Consider the following 22,824-nt stretch of genomic DNA (forward strand, 5'->3'; position numbering starts at 1 on the left):
ACGGATGAGCCCCTGCAGGAGCCTGGCTTTGGCTTCTGGAGAAAGAAGCGGGCAGAAACCGAACGGCGTCTCGCCCAGGCTGTCTAAGCAGGGCGGCTGGAGGGCGGGCGCCACGGGCGCAAACCTGGCGACGGCTCTCGGAGGACTTGCAGACAGCCCTCGCCCCCGTCACGCAGCGCGGCTGCTGCATGCAACAGCTATTTGGATTAAGCAAGAACGGGGAGACGTGCCGCTGGGGAAGAGCGACAACTGCAAGCTGCGCTTCCAGCAGACGAGAGCGAAAAGGAGACGACCGAAACGAAGTCCAGAGAGCGGAAAAGAGACTGGAAATGAACCACGAGCTTTTCCAAGTGCTAAAGGCAAAGCCCTGGCACCAGGGTTTGACGGCGGCCTGGTGTAACTGAACTCGACGCATTCATTTCTTCCTGACAGCCGTGTCCGACCGCTCTGATGTGACCAGCAGCTCTTCCCCAACAGCCTGAGTTGCCTCCTCCAAGGCTTCTTGGAGCTGCTGATCTTTCCCCAGGAGTCCTCAGGACCTGGAAGCTCTTCAGAGCATCTCAGTCCCTCATCAGCAGCAAGGGCTGGGGTCTCCTAGCTGAGCCCCTCCTGCAAAACCTCCCCGTGCAGGTGGTGGCCTTGAGGCCACCCCTCGAGGTGTCTGATGATGGTCCTGAAGGGCATCTCCAAGGTGGGAGACCGCGTGGACCGCAGCCAGTGGGACGGGGTGGACCACGCAGCTCAACCAGGCCGCGGCGCACCTGCCGGGTCCTGCAGCATCTGCGGCAGGAGCTCAGGGCCACCCTGACATCTCAAGCAAGCGTTGCAGGAGGGCGGTTCCCGTCCGCCCCAGGCTTTGTCCCCAGGATGCTCCACCCGGGACCTGGGCTCCTGGCCCCCCCCGGCTGCACCCTGTGCGTTGCTTCAGCTGCTGCAGCATCCCCCCGCCCGCCCACCTCCGAAACGTCTCCGCGGTGCTGGCCGCGGATAATTAATTTGATTAATTAATATAATTAATAAATAATAAAAAAAGCCTCGGTCCGCCCCCGCCGCTGGCGGGAAGTCACGCTCCTAGAGCAACGTTTCTGCTTTGAAAGCTTTCTTTAGCAAAGCGCTCGGAAGGCTGTGGCACCTAAAGCCTACGTGGTTTCCCCCCCGAGCAGAATCAGAGCGGCGTTTGATTTGCATAGCAGCGCCAGCGGCGGGCGAGAAGCGCTCTGCAGCGCGGCAGGGCGGTCGCGAAAGCAGCCCGGCCTGCGGCTTAGCTGGTGCTTTCCGTCTCGCGGAGGAGGACGGGCGCCCGCGGCCCTCCGACCGGTTCGACGCGGGGCGCTCGAGCAGGCGGCCGGCGGAGGCGCCGAGCCCCCGGCTGCGGCGGCTCGTCCGAAGCGCGGGAGGGGTGGGACGGCGCGGAGAGGGGGCGCAGGGACGGAGTTGCCCGACACAGCTGGCGCGGAGGGTTCGGATAGCCAGAGACCTGACGGGCGACTGATCTTAAGCCAGCTCGGGGGAGCGAGATCCTCTGCAGCGTCGGCGGGCGCCAGCCTCCGGGAGGCAAGGAGCCGAGCGACTCCGGGCTCTACCAGTGGCGGCTTCGGACCTCGAGCTGCAGCGCTTCACGGGCCTCGAGACCTCCAGGTGCGATTTGGAGGTGCAGTCACGCGGGGAAGGAGAAGCTTGCCGGAAAGGGGGATGTGACTGCGCTTCCAAGGTCAGGCTCCCAAAACGGTGAGATGCCCACCCTGGCACGCAACGGCCGGGCAGCGCAGACGCATCCCCCCCGGCCCTCGGCGACCTTCGCTTAACCGCTTCCCGAGAGGCGCGGGTGACGCGGTCGGGCCCTTGGCCGACGGAGAAGGGCGCGACTCGGTCTGCCCCAACCTACAGCCCGAGCCTGCGGGCTGTCTGCTATGCGCTGAGCGCTCCGGTCTCAGAGAGAGCGCAGGCAGGGCCCGCAGTTACTACCGCGACAAAGTGAACTTCGCCTGGCAAAGGGTAAAGCTCGCAACGCTCAGCGACACCAGTGTTTAGCTGACGCTCGGACTCTGCTCCTAGGAGCCTCCGCTCTCAGCCCTTGTCACAGGGCTGCAAAGCCAACCCTCCCCTCGCCGCGCAGCTTCCCTCCACCGCTTGCTTCAGGGGAGGAATTACAAGCGCCGAGGACAGAGGGGTATCGCACCTTTGGGACCGCCTGCCGGAAGCGTCTCAGGCTCCGGCCCCGGCCCCCTCGCTTCGCCCGGCCTCCCCGCGCGCCCGCTCCCTGGGGCTCCCCTGGCCCAAACGGCTTCCTCGCCTTTTGCAGCTCCCTGACCTTAATCCTCCCCTCCGGCACCACCAGAAGGGTCCCCCAGAGCCACAGTTTAACGCTTGGCCTGAGCTTGAGCAGAGGGGAGTTAAGCTCATAATTGACTGCAATTTGTGCAAATCAGCTTACGTCAAAGCAGCAGGTCTTCACCAAAGCTGCTCTCCCCGCCCGAGTTCAGGCCCCTCGCTGCAAGCGGCGGGCGGCAGCGCCGCGCCAAGAAACGGCTCCCAGACCCCCTGCCCCCGCGGCAAGGCCGCCTGCCCCGGCCTGCGCCCGAGCCGCGGCCCGGACAGAAGAGCCCAGCTGAGGCCGGCAGCCCGGACGCAGAAGTTTTCCGCTCGCTTAACGCCGCTGCCCGAGCTGCAAACGGGACCGCGCCGCGGGGCAAACCCGACAACGCCGACGGCAGCTGCGCCCGGGGGGGCCCCACGCTCCGGCGGGGCCTCGGCAGCGCCCCGCTCCGCGCCGCCTTCCTCCTCCTCCTCCTCCTCCTCCTCCTCCGCCGCCGCCCGGGCGGCTCCCCCTGCGCGGGGGGCTCCGGCCCGGGGGGCTCCGCCGCGGCTCCCCCCAGCCGTCTCCTACCTGCCGGCAGCTCCGCTCCGGCTCCGCGCGGCGCTTTCGCTTTCCCTTTGCCTGCTCCGCGCCGGCCTCCCGCGGGCGGGGCGGCCCCGACACGGCCCCGGCCCCGGCCCCGGCCCCGCCGCCCCCCCGCGCCGCGCCGTCCCCATGCGCGCACCGCGGCCGCCCCCACGCACGCGCTGCATCTGTCCCCACGCGTGCACCGTGGCCATCCCCACGCGCCCCAGACCATCCCCACACGTGCCCTGGACCGTCCCCACACGTGCAGCACGGCTGTCCCCTCACACATCGGGGCCATCCCCACGCACGCACCACGACCGCCCCCATGCACACGCTGCATCTGTCCCCACAGGCGCACCGGGGCTGTCCCTGCACCTGCACACGCTTCCTGTGAAGTTGTTTTTCCTTTGCAAAAAGCAGCATTTTCAGCATTAAACTTTCAGCCAACAGAGATGAACTTTTTTTCTGTGGCAAATTTAGAAGAAAATTTATTTTCTTCAGCATTTCACCCCCCCCCCCAAAAAAAAAAAAAAACTCCACAAACACAACACCTCAGCGGGAAACAGCCGAGGGCCCCAGCTGCCGGAGCCGAGGCAGCCAAGGCAAAGCGTCGCACGTAGCTTCTAGGATGAATTCCTAAAATACATCCCCGGTAGGTTAAACAAAGAAAGAGGGCAGGTGTTTGGCTAAGGCGTAAAACCGAGCTTTCTCCTCCTCCGATGTTTTACAAGGCAGCCGAATCATTATCCTTATTTTACAGGTGGAAGCAGGGAGCAGCGGGAAGCGGGAGCACCTGACGGGGAAGCAGCCCAGCAGCCCACGTTTGCAAGATGCCTCATAGAGAGCCAGGAGAAGAGGACCCACCAACACCTTTTCAGCAGGACACCGTGCGACTGAAGACGATGAGACTTAAAAGAGAGAGAAAAAACGAGGAAGGAAAGGAGAACTGCAGCTTCCTCTCCTGGTGTTCAGGCGGCGTCTCTGCACGGAGCGGCTGGACCGCGCCGGCGCTGTCGCCCTGCAGAGCCTCACGGCCAGAAGGTGCCAAACATCAGCAGTTGCGCAGTGGCCCGGGGGACGTCAGGCTGCCTGGCACTACTCGCACAGCCCGACCTTGGTTCGCTTGGCCTCGGGGCCGGCTCCGCGCGTGCGAGGCTCCTGCCTGGGTGCCAGCAGCACCCGCTGGAGGCACCGCGCTGCCGAGCCGGAAGGGGACCGGAGAGGAGCGTCCCGTCCCCGCTGCGCCTTCCCCTCGCTCACAGCCGCCTCGCCTCTTCCCGAGATGGCAGCTGTGGACAGTGCTCCAGCTACTATGAAGCCCTGTTGGCTTTGCAAATATTTAAAAACCTTTGGGAAAAAAAAAAATCACTGTATAATGAAAGGCTAGTCATGCCTATAGGACTCTACAGAAATGAAGAGGCTGTTATACAAACAAAACGCTAATTAAAACATGAAGATGTTAAAAACAAAAAAAGGGGGGGGTAGTAATATGAGAACACTTCGTTTAAAGAGAATTCCAGATATGATTTTATTCTGAATTTTACAAACAATAAGCATTTTCCTATAAAAAACTACATTAAGAATCAACTTAGTTACAGCTAGGAATATGTACATTCTTAGAAGAAACCAGTCTTTCATTTTGAAAATATTTGTTTTTCTATATACAAGGCTGTGGCCGTTACTAGTAGGTTAAATTACCCCCCCGTGCATTTGTAAGCAACGCACTATGCTGGCTAAGTTGATTTTATGCTTTAAGCAAGCCATTTACAACTGTCCAAGATAAAGTCTGTATTCCACAAATACTAAGACACATCGATTTACTCGCGTGCTCACACACGTAGCACCTTGGAAAACGTTAGAAAGCCCCTGCGGGTGAGCCTGTAAGAGGGAACCAGCTGCAAAGCAGAGGTGGGTATAAGCCACGTTAATCACAATCCATGGGAGCAGCAACGCAGTAGTAGTGTTATCATACCCCAGAATGAAAGTCCCTTGAAAGAACAATACTTTTGCAAGGTGGGGAGGTGAACAGCGAGAAATTTAAACAATGCCCGTCCTTGTGCTGAAGGCAGTTTCGTGTAGAACTACCAAAGGGTTGTGCAATTTAAAGAATATGAGTAACAGCTGCAAACCCAGTCCTAGGCCCGGCTCGCTCCAGCCCAAGTCACCGGGTAACACACCACCACCCTACGCTTTCTTTTCTCCAATCCGTAACCTGGAGACAGGGGACCGGTGTTCACATCTGTTAACAAAACCAGAGTCAGAAGTGATCTGAACTTAGCTGCTTCAGAAAGGCAAGTGCTATTTTAAGCGCTACGTTCAGAGTCAGGAGAGTCCAAACTGAAAAGACTAACAAACGCCGAGTACGAGCAGGAACATCACCCTGACAAAACACTCCTTACGGCACCTTTGAGTTAACCGCGCTTCCACTTCGCAAGCAAGGAGACCGAAGTCACAAGATTGACTCCTTTCATCGCCTTGGGGAGTCATATCTCCGAGCTAGAAACGAAGGGATCCTAGTTCCAGGCTCAGGACAGACGCTGAGTCTTCCCTGCTGAAGATGCTGCAGCGTATACTGTGCTGCAGCAGCAAATAATTCCCCCTGACCAGAAGCACAGTCTGTACTGTGGGTGTGGGTATCTGGGAGGTGCTTCCCAGGTTAAGGTTAACCTGAACGTCAAAGTCCATATTGCCCTCAATGAGCTTGTAGCTTTATCACAACTCTTCTTTCAAAGGCAAACTTTGTCCCTTCCCCCTTACAACGAGTCACTCCTTACTCCTTTGAAGATAACTCTCAGCAAAAACTGCTGGCTTTGTCAAAGTGCAACAGAGCAAGTCTTTGTTTACTGCCTAGCACCCTGCAGACCTGGCATTCAGGTGCTTTCCAACACTGTTAGCAAAAATATTCACTCTTTAGAGAGGAGACAATCTGTAATACTCCCGGTGTGACTTCACTTTAGGACTGAGCTCCTACCATGCATCCTTGTTCTGCCACTAGGCAGAGAGGAGCATCTCCCACCGTGCGAGACCGTGCGTCTCTCAAAGTCCGAAGTTGTAAGAGTGGCCCCTTGGCAGCAGAGTCTCAGAAAGTAGGTCCTAATTCTCCTCCACATCAACATAACACTCAAAGCGACCTGCCAACAAAATGACTAGAAGAAACACCACACGCTGTCCAGAAGTCACGTCTGAAAACGCAGCATTCAGCATACGCCTTTCAAAGCCTAGGTACTGCGCGGTACCAGAGCCTCAGGCATCCGGAGCCACGCTTAGCGCTGCAAGTCTTGCTCGTTGCCAGCACTGACATCACTGTCAGAGGAGGTAACTGCTGTGTCAGTTCCTTTCATCTGCGTCTTATCTGCACAGATCAGATCGCTTTCCTGTTGATGCTATTAAAATATTCCCTCCAGTTCTTTTGGGAACATATATTAGCTAGATTCTGACTACCACTAAAACAAGCTCCTTGTTTTAAAGATAAACTTGAGAATTAGAGTAGGGTAATAAAGCAACCCAGTATGCTAATATTTATCTTCTATGTTTCTGATCCACACTTTCTGTTTTTAAAAAGATTAGCAAGGAAGGAAATAAATTTTGTGACACAGGGTTTGCCATTGTGTCTTTGCAGTATTAGTCATAATTGGGAGACTCCCAATTTCGCTGGCTCAAAAATCACTTAGTAAACATTAGACTATTTAAATATTCAGGAAGAAAAGTCTCACTGTCCAGGCACCTACCTGGATAAAACAGTGAAGAAAAACAACAGCTAAATCTGATGTTATTTGCACTTTAGACTTCAGGACAGGAATTTCTGTAATGGATCGCGTATCAGACAAGCATGCATCTTAACACTTCAGGGTATTTTCTGAAATAGTTTACAGGAGACACTTACGGGACGCAGTTGTTTGCATTGGCAAATGCACGACTAGGAAGTTACAGGTAAACGCGCTTTGTCTCAAATTCCTGTGGTGACCATGTTTCTTCTAAAACACAAAAGAGATTCAACATTCCAGTTCCTAATTTATTTGCAATGAATATTTCAAAAAAAGGTGAGGAACTGACAAATTACATTGTGTCTTTTGGACAAGGGGACACTCTCACCACCCTATCAGCTTGGCAGGGAGACAGGTAGTTTCATGCACTCTCCTGGCATGTATTTGCTCATCTCAAGGCCATTAAATGATGCGCAGCGAGGCTTGCAAAAATCAGATTCTCAATTTTTGCACTGGTTTCAAATCATACACTGCATTATAAACCCATCTGCTAGGGACCTGTCAATCTATCAAAACAAGAGTGACACTGAACCTGCTGAAACTCTGGGATTTCTCTCCTCAGAAGAGCTGACAATACGACACTCCGATAAAAATAAGTTTCTCTCTATCTTAATTTCTGTGACACGGTAGCATTGGCCAACTTCTTGCTACATCCAGAAACTAAAATGAACAAGTACGTGAGAAGATGCTGAGGAAGGAGGAACAAACCCTAATAATTAAGACATTTGTCAAAGGAGTTAGAAAACTACAGTATGTACAATGTTTTCCACGTCTTGTTTCTAACGCAAGCAGGTTAAGAGAGCACAAAACTGCATCAATCCAACTGCTACAGTACGGATCCCACAGACAGAATATGGGGTGATGGTGAGCAAAAGCCTTCAATCAGCTGATCCTAAATAGTTAAATGCAGTAGAAAAATGCTAAACTTTCATAAATGGCTGCTGCACCAGAAAGTAAGGCCCCTAACGGCTTTTACTATAGATGTTTAGATTCTGTTTATTAAACCCTTTACAAGACAAGACAAAACACAGATAAGTGCCACAAAAAACAAAAAAACCAAATACTTTCATTATTCAAATCGGTCACAGCATAATGTAAATGCACTTTCAGAACAGCATAAACAAGATTGACATACGTGTTGTTTTTTTTTTTTTTTTTTTTTTTTTTTTAAAAGAAACACCAGCACTACCAGGGTGCTTCTGTGACCCAAGGAATTATTTCTTGGCAGATTGTCAACATGATTTCTTTTCTTTTTTTTTTTTCTTCTTTTTTTTTTTTTAAACCCACTGATTTCACAATGCAAGTGAAATAACAAACCTTATAAAATCATGCACTTGACACTTGAGAATCAGCAGCCAGAAGTTTATACTAAATATTATTCTCAGTAAATTCCTCCACATGAAGGCAATGCAGTGGCACAGAACACAACAATTTTAGCTCTAAATATTATATTGATTGTGTGTGTTGTGCACACAAGTATGTGAAAGAAGGACAGAAAGAACAACAACAAACAAGAGAAACACTCTGAAAAATAGATCTACGCTTGTTTGCGTCTGTCATTCAAATTGCATAAATGACTTTAAAAACAATTTAGACAGAAAACTTCTAATGCATATCAAACAGCAAGAACCCCAAACTAACTCCTCCCCTCCACATATAGATGACACCTTTTGCATCATTTAAAATAAATATGGCCTTCCAGTACGTCTCGTTCCAGTGTCAGGTGTAAACAATTTCATCGTATAGTTATATTTGAAAAACAGCATTGGAAACAAGTGGAATTTTGTTAGCAAAACTTCAATGCCAGAAATATTTTGTGCAAGACAATCCTCAATCCATTCAGAGTTAAAACATATCAAGTCTTAATTTAACTTTCAGAATCTTTCTTTTCATGTTTGAATTGGTTAAAAAGTTCAGCATGTGCAAAGTCACTTGAGTAAGATTACCAAGCAGCATGTTTTCATAACCTTTACTCTAATAAATAAGTTTTCTTGCACTGAAAGACAGAAGTCAAGGAATCAAAATTAATTAGCAGCTTTTTCTGGCACATTTTAATTCTTGATATGCGTTATCTCTGGAGAAGGTTTACTGAGGAATCCAGGTACTCTGCCAGCCCTTGAACTCATTTTCAAGCATCTTTCATCTGAACTAGATGTTTAAAGTTACAAAGGATTGATCAGATACTGTTCTATGTTACTGATGCATTAGAACAAATGAGGCTGAAAATCTCGTTGAAGGCTATACAGTATTTACGGTCGTATAAAAAGAGAATGTATGGAACAGGGTGTAAATTAATAAATAAAGTTAAAATTATAGGAAGCAAAGTGTTGCCACTAGCCCTTTCCAGAAGGAATATTAGAAGAAAAGTCCATTTAACTTTTAGTCCACCCAGAAGTAGACAGGAGTTTCATCAGAGCGCTGTGCTTTTCAAAATAGCTGGATGTTCTTCTTCATCCCTTGAAACTCTTGTGCTATTAGGTGATGGCCTGTATTTTAGTCTGTAAAAAAGAAAACAAAAAAAGGAAAAAAGAAAATAACTAGTAACAAATGAATAGAGGAAAAAAATCTTTGATATCTCAAACACTATTTGACATTATAGTCTTCTAAGTTTAATATCCTGTTGGCCAGTTTCCATTTTTACGCCAGGTATATGCTTATGTACCTTCCTAAATCAGAGTCACAGCAAAAGGCCAAATATTCTCAAAGCCTTTTTAGTTCAATGGAACGAAATGGAAGAGTTCTGCTCTTCACCAGTACTTATGTGACTTAAAAAAAAAAATCTATAAAGATAAAATATTTTTTAACAGCTTTTGATCCTGCAAAATCATCTAAAACATATAGACTAGGATTAAAATAAAGACCATTTAACTAATAAGCCATTTTTAACCAGGATTGCTACCTGTCAAAAATATTTTGACTAAAACTCATAAAGTATCACTATATCTTTAAAAGCAACTATGTAAAGCAACACATTTTTATAAATGCATTCCTTTCACATACTTTTATTCAGTCAGAGTAAAACGATGAGTTTGGAGCCTAAAGATGTACAAACAAACTTAGAGTGACCAAGATTCCAACCAGGCTCTTACCTTTAACAGAAGGGTTAAATAAATTACCGAAGCCAAAACCAAATTGGTTCTTGTAAACAAATCTTCCCAACTGTTCCGTCATTCTTATAACTTGCAGAATTCTTACCAGCGCATAGCCAACTTTTAACCAAAAACTTCTATGGTGTACAGGCATATTGGCCCATGATTACTTGTGCTATAAATTCATTAGTCTGTACTGAGTCAGTCTGTTCTATTGCTGGTCTATTTTATAAATAGTAAACTTTAAATTATTTAAATACTAAGATGGAGCTATACAAGGAGAAATATACATATACACATGCATGTATATAAATTTATAGATAGAACAGATATACCAAGAAAGAAGATTAGAAGGCAACACTTACCCTTTCACCGTGAGCATTTGCTCAGTTGTGTCAGGAAGAGGCATACCATAGCTTTCTGGCAGAAATAAAGTGAGAATTCCTGATAGTACAGTCAGGCTCCCCATGAGGATGTAAGGCAGAAATCTATCATAGGCACCTAGTAGAACACAAGAAAAGTGAACATCAACCGTAAGTTACCAATAACATTCGTATCTACGAACTTGGGTACATGGTTTCATCCCTGCAAGGTTTAAGCTTTCAGTTAAAAAAAAAAAAAAAAAAAAAAGGTAAAAAGACCCTCAGAGTCTAGCACTCAAAGTATATGTAGATTTATATATGGTTCTGGGAACTCAAGAGACTAGGAGACAATGCCTATGAGAGTGGTTTAAGTTGACCCTACTAAGTCAATAAGATTGCGAGTCTTTAAAATACCTCTTCAATAAGCCTGAAACCCAATTTCTCTGTGTTATGACTATTGTCTAGTGATGTCTTGAGATCCTCCTGTTTTTAACAGCTGAATAAAAATACTATTGCAAGGGATAATTCCACTACATCCTAAAAATCAATCCAGCCTAAACAACCCTTGTAACCTGAGGCTGAGCAAAAAAGAACAGAAGCAGTCACTGTTTGGTTACAGCATGCTAGCATGTTACAGCTAACACAAGACATACATCAAAGCTATTGTCTTGAACCATCCTGTGTGCAATATGAAAACAAATAGATGTAAAGGATTCTAACACAAAGGCCAAGATTGGTATGAATGGAGAATATTCCACCCACATGGAGGATGAGAGTGTCTGGGTGTGCACATCTACCTGCAGTTTCACAAGATGCCCCAGAACCTGGAGACAAAGAACAGTCAGCAAATCCCAATGACTCGCAGAGGTGGGACACAGGTCACTGTCAGCTCCAAATGGGTAAGCCTATCCAAAACCTGCACTTGGTTGCCAGCCTAAGAGGAACCCAGGAGCTCGACACATGTCTTTGATGCACGCATTCTGGTGCTTGTAAGGATGACTGAGAGCGTGAGTGCAAGTGAGTGAAACCTATTTTATTTCAGCTTATTTTACATCGAATCACCTTCCCCTCCTATAAGGTCTTGCACTGATTTTGCCTATGTTGTGGCTACAATGTTGCAACAGCATTTCCCACACAGAAGACGGTTTAGACGCAATTATGTCAGTAGAATTAAGTATTTGAAACAGTACTTTACAAATACCAGCATCTGCCCGGTGGCCGGTGCTGGACAAGCAGTCAGTAACTTACCAAGGTAAACAAAGTAAGGTGAGAGGATACTGCCTAGCCTGGAGGCCATGGAGCTTGCTCCGACTCCCATGTTTCTCACTACTGTTGGGTAGAGCTCAGCCGTGTAAACATAAACCATTGAAAAGGCAGATGTGATCCCAAATTTCCCTAGCATCACCAGGAGAATAGATAGGACACGAATATCTGAAATCAAAAGGCAGGAAGACCTTCAATACAACTCTGACTAATCACCGTATCTATTAATTTCACTGTGATTGCATAACTCCCGTCTAATTAATTAGAGTAACTAGTGTCTTTTTTTCCAGTACAAATCTACAAGCATGAGCAACTTTTATTATTGCTAGGACTCCAAGTCCTTGCTCATTCCCTTTTGTTTATCCTTTGATTCGTAAACACGTGTTATAAACATATCTCCCCACTCCCCCCCCACCCCATAACCATATTCAACATCATTATTAGAAAGAGACCATAGCCATCTTAATCTAACTGGCCTAAAGACATGCACGGTTTGGTATCCAATAAATGTTATTTTGCCCTCCTTTTCAGTTGCCCAACGTTGTTTTAAGTATCAGCATTTGTTCACTACAAGCTTCTTCGCTTATCAGAAAAGCTTCCACAACGGCTTTCCTAGAATACAACCTTTTCATAAGCCCTAAAGAGAAAATCATCACTGACAGTTGTTCGGGAAGTACGTTCTGCAGCCTCTTGGTAACCTCCATTTAGACTAGTCCTAGTTTGGCTCTAGGACCTTGCCAGGGCCCCTGAGATGTACATTACGGTAAAACTGGACTGCAGTGCTGATCCCAACACATCACAAAGCACATGGCCCACCTTTAGAAAAACGTATCTTAACTGACACGCTGTGTGAGCCCCCTACGCAGAAGCACTGGGAGGCAAGGAAGATCAGCGAAGACAGCAAAAATTATCTACATTTAGTCCCCTCAGGATACTTTTTGTCCACATCTGCCCAATCTATGCCAGTGGACTTCACCTAGCAAACATGTTTGATATCAACTAACGGTTCCGTACGTGCAGGCACCAGCTGAATGAAGAGAAGAACACAGCCTCCTAAGAATAACGCAGCAGCCATTGAATACCGTCGGGGGAAATTGCGAAGCAGCAGCCAGGAAATTATATAGGCTGGAACTTCAATCACTGCTGAGAGGAAGCAGTTTACATAGATGTCTCCATGCAAGTTAGGTGTGTCAAGTGAAAGTCCAAAATAACCAATAGAGATTATCATCCTGAAAGAAGCAGAAGAACAGTATCAGACAGATTTGCTCTTCTTCCTGAGGTTCATAAAGACACAAGTTACCAGGAACCTCTTTACATCTCTGTCAAGCACAGAAATCACAGTTTCACTGTGTAAAGCAAATTCAACGTCTATGCTACTCTTTCAGCTTTGAAGCAAGCATCTAAAGTGCTCAGTTCAGAAACAGCAAAGTAACAGTTACGCAACGCTGCTGCATTTTATTTGTTGAGTTTCTCTGGAATTCAAAGATTTAAAAAAGAAAAAAAGATCCTATTCAGCATTAACATTGCTAGGCAAGCCTGGAGCTGTTGCTAGCCTTGCTGAGGCACAGGTCTATGAGCTCACCCGTGCTGGATGTTCCTGCAGCTTCAGTGATCGTCGTTTCTGCTGCCATTGCATGGCTTTGCAATTATCCATTCCACTCTCATTCAGACCTTGCAAAAAAGCTCTCAGTATCTGTCACACTTAGATCTTATTTGTCCCTGCTCCACAGGCCAATGGAGAGGGGCTGACTGCTTCTCACATATGACCCCACGCTTCAGGCCACCCCTGAGAGAGAAGCCGTTCACCCATAATGTAGGGATACAGAAGTTTGTACTTCTAGCGGTTATAACCTTAGCCCAAAAGTTTAGACTACTGAATTTAGGCTGCTTCTTGCAGTTGAGGCTCTTGTTTATGTTTAAAAAGAGAGAGTAATAGCGAACTCTGGGGAGACAGAATTGGTTCTGTGTCATTACCCTCCCTGCTTTGTGCACAAAGTCAGAGAGGAGGAGGATGGTGTCCTGGTAGACCCAAGCTGGCTGGACAGCATCCAAGTCACGTTAGCGTGGCTCTGCGCCTGGGTCAGGCAGTATGACAGGACAGTCCTCAGTAGCAGGGAATATTCCCATCTTTACTGTGCCACTGCCAGATTAGAGTTGGCTCCCATTTGGTCAGAGCACACAACTGTCCTTGGAGACAAATCCTGCGGTATCTTGGGAGACGTTGGGAGAAGGTTATACTTCACCAACAAGTAACAAACGGTAAACAAGGAAATAATGGACACTGGATCAGGATGTGTAAAACAATTAGGCACAGAGCACTTAGCACTTCCTTTCCTTCAGCATTTATATTAGGACAGAACCTAGAGATGTTAAGCGAAACGCTGCACAGCACAAAGTAGATCACTGTCCCTGACAGAAAGCTTATGACTGAAGATTATTCTTTCTCTTCCTTACTTCAAATGGGAAGAGCATTTATGGTCCAATTGCTTAAAATAAAGTTGTCAAGTATACCTGGGAAGGCACAAAGCTGGATGACTACGGGTAAACCCGCATTTCTGTGTATGATCTGCCAGCTAAAGCTATTCTTTTCAAAAGTAATTATTATGCAGTGTTTTCCAAGATGCTGCACAAAATACCCACCTCCGTGCTCCCAGGAGTTATTGTTACATGCAATAAACTATCTGATCCTGCTGGAACTCACTTTCAGTAGAAGTTTGCCATAGCTCATCATATTGGCAACGTTCACACAGGTATAAATTTTCCAGGAAAAATTCAGGAGTATTTACACGTTTCAGGGTGAGGAGATGCCGAATTTTCTCCTCCCTGAGGCAAAACTATCAGAGAGAATAGCTTAAAGGCCTGCTACCCACTCAAAATTAATAAGACTGTTTCAAACCCATTCAAACCCGCATACTATTTCACAGTATGTGACGGTAATGTACTGCTATCTGCAACAACCCTGTTTTATAGAGCTTGTGTGAGACCCTCCAAACCATAGCTCCGAATATACCATCTGTGGGTCAGAAAACATTGCCGTGGATCAGTATAGGATGCTTTATATTTTGGGAAATGATTTAAGAGGAGGTTAAGCAACTGATATGCAAGGTAAAAATAGCAGAAAACTAGCCCGAATCCACTGAATACTTTTCTGCAAGATTCGCAAGAGCAGATAAGATTATGCAAGTCAGTTGCATATGTTTGGCTCTTTCTTCCTACTGCAAAACTCCTTTACTAGGCAGTAAATAGTCATTTGGTATACGGAGTGGATTACGTACTGCCACGTCACTGTGCTTCTTCGAAATTATTTGTCCTGCCAGAAATGCTGTTCAAATAGGTTTCACAATTGGTATAGGTATATATCCATGGGCGCAAAACTGGCTGTGCCTATGAACTCTACTGATTTATTCCATGCAGGCTACAAGAAATGAGGCAGTCTCAATTCTCTAGTTCACTTCCAATGAGAGATGAGAGTCAGCATTTGGAGTTAGAGGCAAGGAAGACAACAGTATATGGAAACTGCATTGACATATCCTCAAAGAAACAACGTGCCCTATCTTTTCTGAGATGTTCTCCTTTCAAGATCCCTTCTCAGTATGTCAGGAGCACTGTGCTTTGCAATGGGCAAGAGAAGCTAGCCTAAACATCAGCCAAATCATCACCTGATCCAGAAAGCCACAGCAGCTTGCACACACCGGTAAAACAGCAGACTAAACTCCAAGCTTTTGCCTCACTAAGGCAAAGGAACGTCATTCGAAGAGGCAGCAAATAGAGTTAAATCCATCATAGTTGAGGGACTTTCTTGGTTAGGACACAGTAGGTACATGCACTAATTACATTTCACTTGGATAGTCTCTGACAGGATGTAAGTTACCCTCTCCATTTTATCGCTTCTGCAAACACAAACAATATCAATTAAAGCCTCACTGAGATTTCCAACACGGGAAAGTGGCAGCTGTTTAACCACACTGAGTAAAAAGTTTTGCTTCAGCTAATGCAAAAAAAAGGTTGAGGATGGCAAGTGCACGGACTGGCTAGCAGAAAAGTCTAGGAAAATCTCAGACTAGAACTTCAAAGGCAGCTTTATCCCTTTAAGAGGCAATATAAAAAGATAGGAAGATTTTCCCCACAAGTCAGCCAGTGCTGCATTCAGACCCCTGGAAAGTAGTTCTCCAACTGGGGACAGGGCAAAAATCATTCCTCTTAGAGACTTCATTCCAGGCGAATGAGAATTCCCCGAGTCCTAATACTGGGAAGGATGCCTATACCTCATAGTCAGTTGATTTGATTCTTGCTTAGCTCAGGATAGGCTAGACTGCTTCTGAAGGAAAAAACAATCCAGATGTAATTCTAGACTGTTGCTGAAATGAAGAACATATGTAACCAGAATCATTCAGCTTCAATTTAGCTCACTGTTTTATGAACTAACCAATTTTGCCCATACCTCTTCAGAATACCTTAGAAGTTCTTGCAAAAGTGCTCAAAGATCAGTTTCTTATTGTTTTGCTGCATGCGTGCTTACATACTCCTGAACCACGTTTTTTCCTTACCAGAGAATCACTGACATAATTGTGATAGTTCGGATATTTTGGGTTTTCACTAGATCCAAAATGGTGTATACTTGTTGGTTCTGGGAATTCAAGTCTTGCAGCTGGAAAGAAAAAACAAACACGGGAACACTAACTTCCTGCAAACAGAATTATTGTGAAAATAATACCCCCAAAACAATTGATACATCAACATTTTGACAGAGCCTTGGTCCCTTTCAACATGCTGCAGAGCAGGAACATGGTGTCTCAGTTTTAACCAAAGGGGTATCAGCCGTAAGAACCAACTACTTGTGAAAGCTGTTCTTCCTTCCTGATTTAAAGTCACTTAAAACTTAGGCTCAAATTAACACTAATTTTCTCTACCTGAGGCCCCATGAAACAACTGCTTATTGTTACTTTTATATTTGAATAATAAAGCAATAGCATTAATTTACAATTTATATGTCACTACTGCCAGAGTTCTTAAGTCCAGTTTTGAGCACTGCACCTTGAGGAGCGTGCAGATTAACTACCAAGACGAGAGCAACAAGGATGATGAGACATTTAAAAAAACGTCATCTGTAAGAGAGTGAAAGAATGGGGTTTATTTAGCCTAAGGGCCAGAAGACTGAGGGAGTATTAAAATATTGAGAATGGTCTTCAAAGACTAGCAAAAGGAAGAAAGCAATAAAATGTCCTCTACATTCTCTGCAGACAGGACAAGAAATAACGAGATTAGAGTGCAGCAGGAGAGATTTAATAAATGATTCCTCATGCTGGACCTAACAGTGATGTATTTAAACCCTGGGATAAATTACTTGATGAGCTGAAGAGTTCATTGTTATCTACTCCGTTTTTAAAAATCTCCTTCAATGAATCTAAGCAAAAAGACAACACATCTTCCTCTCTCTTCCTCCTGAAACCTCCCAGCTCTTCAAAATAAAACAACTTCCACATAAACAACACAAAGATACTTGTGCATGAAGCATGCTAACAACTTTTGTGCTTCATAAGATTATATAAAAGTAAAGAATTTTTAAGATTGGCGTTTGATTTAGACTCTTAAACAAGCAGTAACAAGGGAGTGATTTTTCAAAACGTGTTAAAGGTCACCTAAGAGCACGAGTTTCATTGATTAAAACTGAACTCTGACAAAGTAACATTATATGGCTGAAAAACTAGTTTTCTAGACACGCCATAATTTGCTATCACAAAAGATACTAGGTTTCAGGATTTTATCACAGACTACTTGCTTATCAATTTCATGCTGATTTTTTTATAGTCTCATAGTAAGAACGTTAACAAGATCTTGGTCTTACAATTTTCCACATGGATACAAAATATCCTAATAGGAAAAGAATCTATGTGAATCTGGAAGTCTATTAACAGTTAGAAATCTAACAAAGAAAGAAAGAAAGAAACAAACAAACAAAATGAAAAAAGTAATAATACTGAAATATTTTTAATTTCAACATCTATCGAATTGTTAGCTGTCTTGGGAGCTCACAATATTTAAGCAAAGACTTGTCTTTCCATAACTAGAAGAATTACTCTTGCCTGACAGAGCTCTATTATGTGCAGACACAAAAAACTGTATACAAAGATTTCTTCCTCCCATGATTTTCCAATTCAGCATGACTGGAGAATGTCAAATATTAGTTGGGTACGTTTAAGGACTGAATGCCTTTTGTTGGCACTCGGTACTCCTTCACGGTGTGTGTACACAGGATTATTAGATAAAAGTAAATTATGATTGTAGCTTCGAAATAATGCAATCACTAACTACTTCAAACTTTTCAGAAGTCTTGCTGTCTGATCTAATATAATATACTGTACTCTGTTCTAGCTTTCTCCTTAAAACATCAGACTAGGCTAGTGGAAAAAGTTAGATGTGCTCTAGGACAAAACACACACTATCAAGGGACAAAAGCAACCGTTAGTTTAACTTAATTCTCAAGAATCTCTTCATAATCAGTTTGTGCCTGTTTCTTTTGGCAAGCTAGTTCCTGGAGACTGACTCAGGACCGTTAACTCTTGTCCCTCAACTTAAAATATATATTACCTCCTCAATATCTTGTAAACACAGGCGTCATTATAGTTGGTGCAATGTCTGTATTCAGGTGAAAACCACTTCTGAGGAATATTTTTCTCTGAAGACCAGGAGGATAGAACAGTGACCTGATGATCACGCACTCCAGGCTTCACTGTGTTTGCTTTCATGAGACTTCACTCTCTACTCAGGAAAACAGTTCTCTATATTTTATAGTTGTCACACTGCCTGAAGACAAACCTCCCATGAGACAGGCTGCAGTCAGCTTTGCAGCTCACAGCCCTTTCTCATAAATCACATGATCTTTCCTAAGGACTCTCCAGTTTTGCCACTATTTGTTGCCAAGAAACCAACAACAGGAAACAAAAAAGAAAAAAAAAACAAACAAACCACAAAAGAAACCCAGGAAGACAGTACAATTCAAACAGTCACAGTCTATGAGAGAGAAGTGCCCTGCCTCTCAGCAGCTGGATAACCAGGCAGCGTAATCATTAACAGGACAGGCCAGAGCAGGAAAATATGAAAATGGCTGGGAGGGCAAAAACCATACTTATCATCCAAAAATTTAATCCCCTTCACATGGAGTAACTCAGCACCTAGTTACACTGCGCGGTTCGTCTGCAGCTAGTCACCTGCTGGATCCTAAATGTTTTTAAGTCTCTGGGGTCGAAATACCCCAGGTGCTGCTTTCCAGCTGCATGGGATCAAGGAACGTTCTTGAGATGGAAGCTCTGTCCAGCCCTCCAGCCAGAACGCACGTTCCAACTGCACGAGGCCTAAGGTCCAGCCGGGATTTCTGAGAATCTCTCTGCAGTGTAAACAGACTTCCTAGAAACTCAAGAGACGATGCACACCACCTGCTTTACAGTTTAAGTCTTCAGAAAGCAAACAAAAGAACAGGGTAAACAGACCACTGCTGAAGCAAGACTTTGCACAGATTATTTTGCCACAGTATTATTTTACTGTGACAAAAAGATGGTCAGGAGTTTTAGAGTTAAACGAGAGCCCTTTAGTCTAGCTCATTTTCCTCTGACTGCCAGAACGTTAATCTGCATTTATGGAAGTCAATGTGCTCTGGTTTATCTGTTTGATCGCAAATAAGCGGTGTGTACTCCAGCCCACTCAGTGGCAGAAATCAGCGTTTCTCCCTCAGTCCGGTGTTCCCTGGACAATATCCCTTGTCTAGTCCTTGCCTGCTGCTGCTCCATAACCTAGCCCCCTTCAGAGGTGGCAAACAGATTAATATTTCTTTCAAAGAAAGGGAGGTGGAACTGTCCCAGGGGCAGTGGCCTTAAGCAGATGTTGGAGCTCAGCTTCTGTTCTCCTCCTGGGGTGCTTGGGAATAGGTGAATTTTCATGCCTACAGCATGAGGAGGGCAGAGAAAATATGTTCCAATGAAAATCCATGGGAAAGGCCATTATTAGAAGGTTTAGGTTTTCCCGGCATTCTCAGTCTATTCCAGCCAGATCAGGATGTCTGTCCCACTTTCTACAAATACATCAGCACAAACAGGATCGTGTGCACCTCAACTAACTTGAGCCCAAGCTGAAGCTGTTTCAATCTCAATAGCAACACATTACCGTTCAATGGCTAACCATCTTCCTCAGTATGGCAGAGAGAGGCCTTGTAAACAAAGTGAATACACAGGGTACAGCCACGTTAACAGTAGATCAATTTTCATAACAACAACTGGAAAGTGTCACCTATCAACCAGAACACAACTGGGTAACTGTGCCCCGACACACTCGACAGATCCGCCCACAGAGGTTCCCGTTCTCCTGGATTATGCAAACGATTTGTCCGTCTGACTTCTGGAGGTCACACTGAATGCGTTTGGAGCTGCTCCTACACTTTAAGGCCGGCAACAGCTCAGACAAAGGGGAAAAGCCTAGAGGAAACAAGGCCATATTGAAGGAAATGGATGAGGAAGAAAAGATATTGCTAGATATTCCAACCTAAAGGGGATCGAGTTTGACCTCTTTTTAACATGGAGTAGAAACTGAACCAGAATTCCATTATTTCCAGGGCCAGTGGTCAGGATTAGTTCTGTATTAGACTGGGCAAGCATAAAATCTGTTCAGAGCAGAGGCATTACTATCTGTATCTACTCACTGGGACACAGATAGTTCTGTGCAAAAAGATCAGCAGCTAGAGGGGGAAAAAAAAGAGTAAGAGAGACCAAGAGTTTATACGTTCTTTGCTGGGTCCAAGACGTACTCCTTCTCAGAGCAACATGGCCAGGTCCCAGTGGCCTGAAAGACCAGAATCCTGGGATGTTTGTCAGCTGCCTGGGCTAAGATTTACTGTACTCACTGGGATAAGCCAGACGCTCTGCTAGTTTGCCACTGGCTTCATAGGGTTATCTTTAGATCAAAAAACGATTAGCATACAATTTCTCCAAAATTCTTCCCCCAAAAAGCTACAGTTCAAAAAGGAAAAGATGGCTGTAAACTGAATGAAAAGGCTGTTTGCATTAGAACACTGCATGGGACTGAAACAGCAAGGGCTTTACAAGTCTTAATGAACTGGGGGAAGGATATTCCGCTTCAAGGCTTTTCAAAAAAAATGATGACATTTTACCCATTTGAGAAGCGCATAATATGCCACAGGCATAACTCAGGTCATATGTCTGGAAACTTATCACTTTGCATAGCCATTAATAGGTCCAGCAAACAACTCCACTACTAAATGAATTTTACCTCAGTAGGGTCAAGTATTACATCTGGGGCTGTAATGCCATTAATTTTCGCAGCCTTTCGGATGATGGCTTCTGCCTCTTGAAATCTTCCCTGAGAGATCAGCCATCGGGGAGATTCTGGAATGACCCTGCAAAAAGGTTCAGAATAAAGCGCCTGCATTTCCAGAGACAGCAGTGCTGCAGACACCAATACCACTGTTCCAAGCACGAAGAGCTGAAAACTCGCCATACCTTGCAGGAATTAAAGCAACAATAACAGAAATCACAGAGTCACAAAAGCAGATTAGTAGACTGAAAAAGAACAGACTAAAATGCATTCATGGATTTAAGAAACACTAAGGAACTGAGCTACGATTTAGGAAAAAAAAAAGCAACCAACACTTTCAAAGTACGGAGAAAAAAGGTTTAACTAAAGGGATTCTGAAATGTGAAAATATAAGCAGCATTCTGCATATTAAGAGGTAAACGCTTAGAGAGTAACACACAAAATTAGTGATCGTAAATACTGTCATATAGTCAAGTCAAAAAGGGGAATTCACATGAGTCATTCAACCTCCTAAGTGAAACTGGATGGAATTAAGACTACACTTGCCAGTATAAAGAGAAGAAACACCACCACCATGTGGACTATTTAAACTTTACATGCCGCTTAGAAGTAGTAGTTCACTAACTATTGAAGAAAATACTGAAGTCTCACAGATATGCAACTACTGCTTTTCAGCTTGTACTGCTTTGCAGCTGGTTATATCAGTGTCACCCTCATCATTGCCTGGCTTTCCAAAATAGCTGGTTTCTCATTCTGACCTTAACTCAGACCTACTCTTAAAGCTCATGGATTTCAGCTGGTGCACGAATAAGTGAATTCTTTTGAAATGATAAGCGAGAGCTCACCTTTCAAAAAGCAAAGGATGGATTTGAGTAGAAAGCAGCTCTAAGCCACATTTCAGCCTTCACTGATCAGCCCCCAGGGTAACCTGATGCAAAGGGGAGGCAGCAGGTCAGAATCTGGTGCACTGTTCCTAACAAACTTTAACTTAACATTGCTTGTTCACTGCCTTGTTTGACTGACAGCTGCAACGGTGACAATAATCCTGAGAAAAGCGTCTTCTATCTATGAAGCAATATATTTGTTATAAATGTTTTTCTTTTTTAATTATACTTTTCTTCCTGGTTCATATTACCTTTCATCAGTTTTGACTTTTTTTCTTACAAACTAGCATATTGCTGTATTTTCAGGTTGTAAAAGGTGCAGGAGAGAAAGGAATTTTACTTTAGAAAAATCTGCTCGAGTTCTAATTGTATTACAACGTAGAGAAATACTTCATTTTTTTAGTTTGTTTTTATCTTCATCAAAACAACGCACAACATTTGATGCCAGTTTCCTGCTAACTACAGCTATACAGGAGACTATCTGTTTACTTTTTCTTCAAAGAAAAAACTGTCTTCGGATCACATATTTTCTGCCTCTATTTAACCAACGCCAAGCAGCGAAGCCAACTATTTTTGCTGGTTCGTTCTATTCAGAAACAGCAAAACTTTGTTTAAAAAAACACCCAAACCGAAGAAGGAGTTCTCAAGTATTTCCAACAAACATTTACAGTGAGACAAAGAAGTAGGAGATGAATAGGCAATATGAGAAGGCCTACTCTAGCTGATAGGAAAACAAAAACTGAACATCAGCATCCTATAGCCTTTCCAAACAGCACTGGAGACCACCATAAAATTTTCTCCAGGCATGAGGGCAAGAAAATATGCTAATGCAAAGTTGGGATTGCCTTGTGGTATTTGGCACCCTTCTGGAATGCTCACGTTGGTAAAAGTCAAACCCCTGAAAACCAGTGTAATGTTGTGTAGCTATGCACTTAAACGCTATCCTCTGAAGCTGGCAACAGCTTCCGGGAATTAATTGCTTGCATTCCAGCTACACTGAGCACTACAGCAGTAGCAACACTGAGCGGTGGAAGGATTCTTTGGAGCAGCCATAGAGCTGCAGGGCTTCTGACAGCTTCTGCACGTCAGAAAAGAGAGGTACACCTGTGCCCTGACAGATGCAGCACACCTCATTTCAGCACTGTGTCACGTAAGCCACCTTGGTGAAGTGGCTCAGGGTTATCTGGACGTGGATGCTATCAGCAGGTAGGACACAGTTAAGAGCGTGGCCTGTGGGTAAATGAAAATACAGTGCCA

The 22,824-nt window shown here is 45.0% G+C and overlaps 1 protein-coding gene and 1 long non-coding RNA gene across 3 annotated transcripts in view; one reads left to right on the plus strand and one right to left on the minus strand.

The window, feature by feature from the left end:
- Window positions 1–1,857: 1,857 nt before the first annotated feature.
- On the plus strand, window positions 1,858–7,810 carry LOC138069177 (uncharacterized). Its single transcript, XR_011144006.1, has 2 exons — window positions 1,858–1,995; window positions 3,645–7,810. It is a non-coding gene; the product is annotated as an uncharacterized lncRNA (long non-coding RNA).
- Window positions 4,388–22,824, minus strand: part of LOC104146829 (organic cation/carnitine transporter 2) — a 34,594-nt gene continuing 16,157 nt past the window's right edge. For both annotated transcript variants that reach the window (XM_068960080.1, XM_068960079.1), the window contains 6 exons: window positions 20,639–20,765; window positions 15,910–16,010; window positions 12,377–12,591; window positions 11,348–11,530; window positions 10,103–10,238; window positions 4,388–9,146 (listed from right to left, as the gene is read on the minus strand). In XM_068960080.1, coding sequence (XP_068816181.1) covers window positions 9,059–9,146; window positions 10,103–10,238; window positions 11,348–11,530; window positions 12,377–12,591; window positions 15,910–16,010; window positions 20,639–20,765 — 850 coding nt within the window. In that variant the 3' untranslated portion in view covers window positions 4,388–9,058. The remainder of the gene's footprint in view (window positions 9,147–10,102; window positions 10,239–11,347; window positions 11,531–12,376; window positions 12,592–15,909; window positions 16,011–20,638; window positions 20,766–22,824) is intronic.

Source organism: Struthio camelus, chromosome 13, assembly GCF_040807025.1.
Source record: "Struthio camelus isolate bStrCam1 chromosome 13, bStrCam1.hap1, whole genome shotgun sequence".
NCBI classification, from domain to species: domain Eukaryota; kingdom Metazoa; phylum Chordata; class Aves; order Struthioniformes; family Struthionidae; genus Struthio; species Struthio camelus.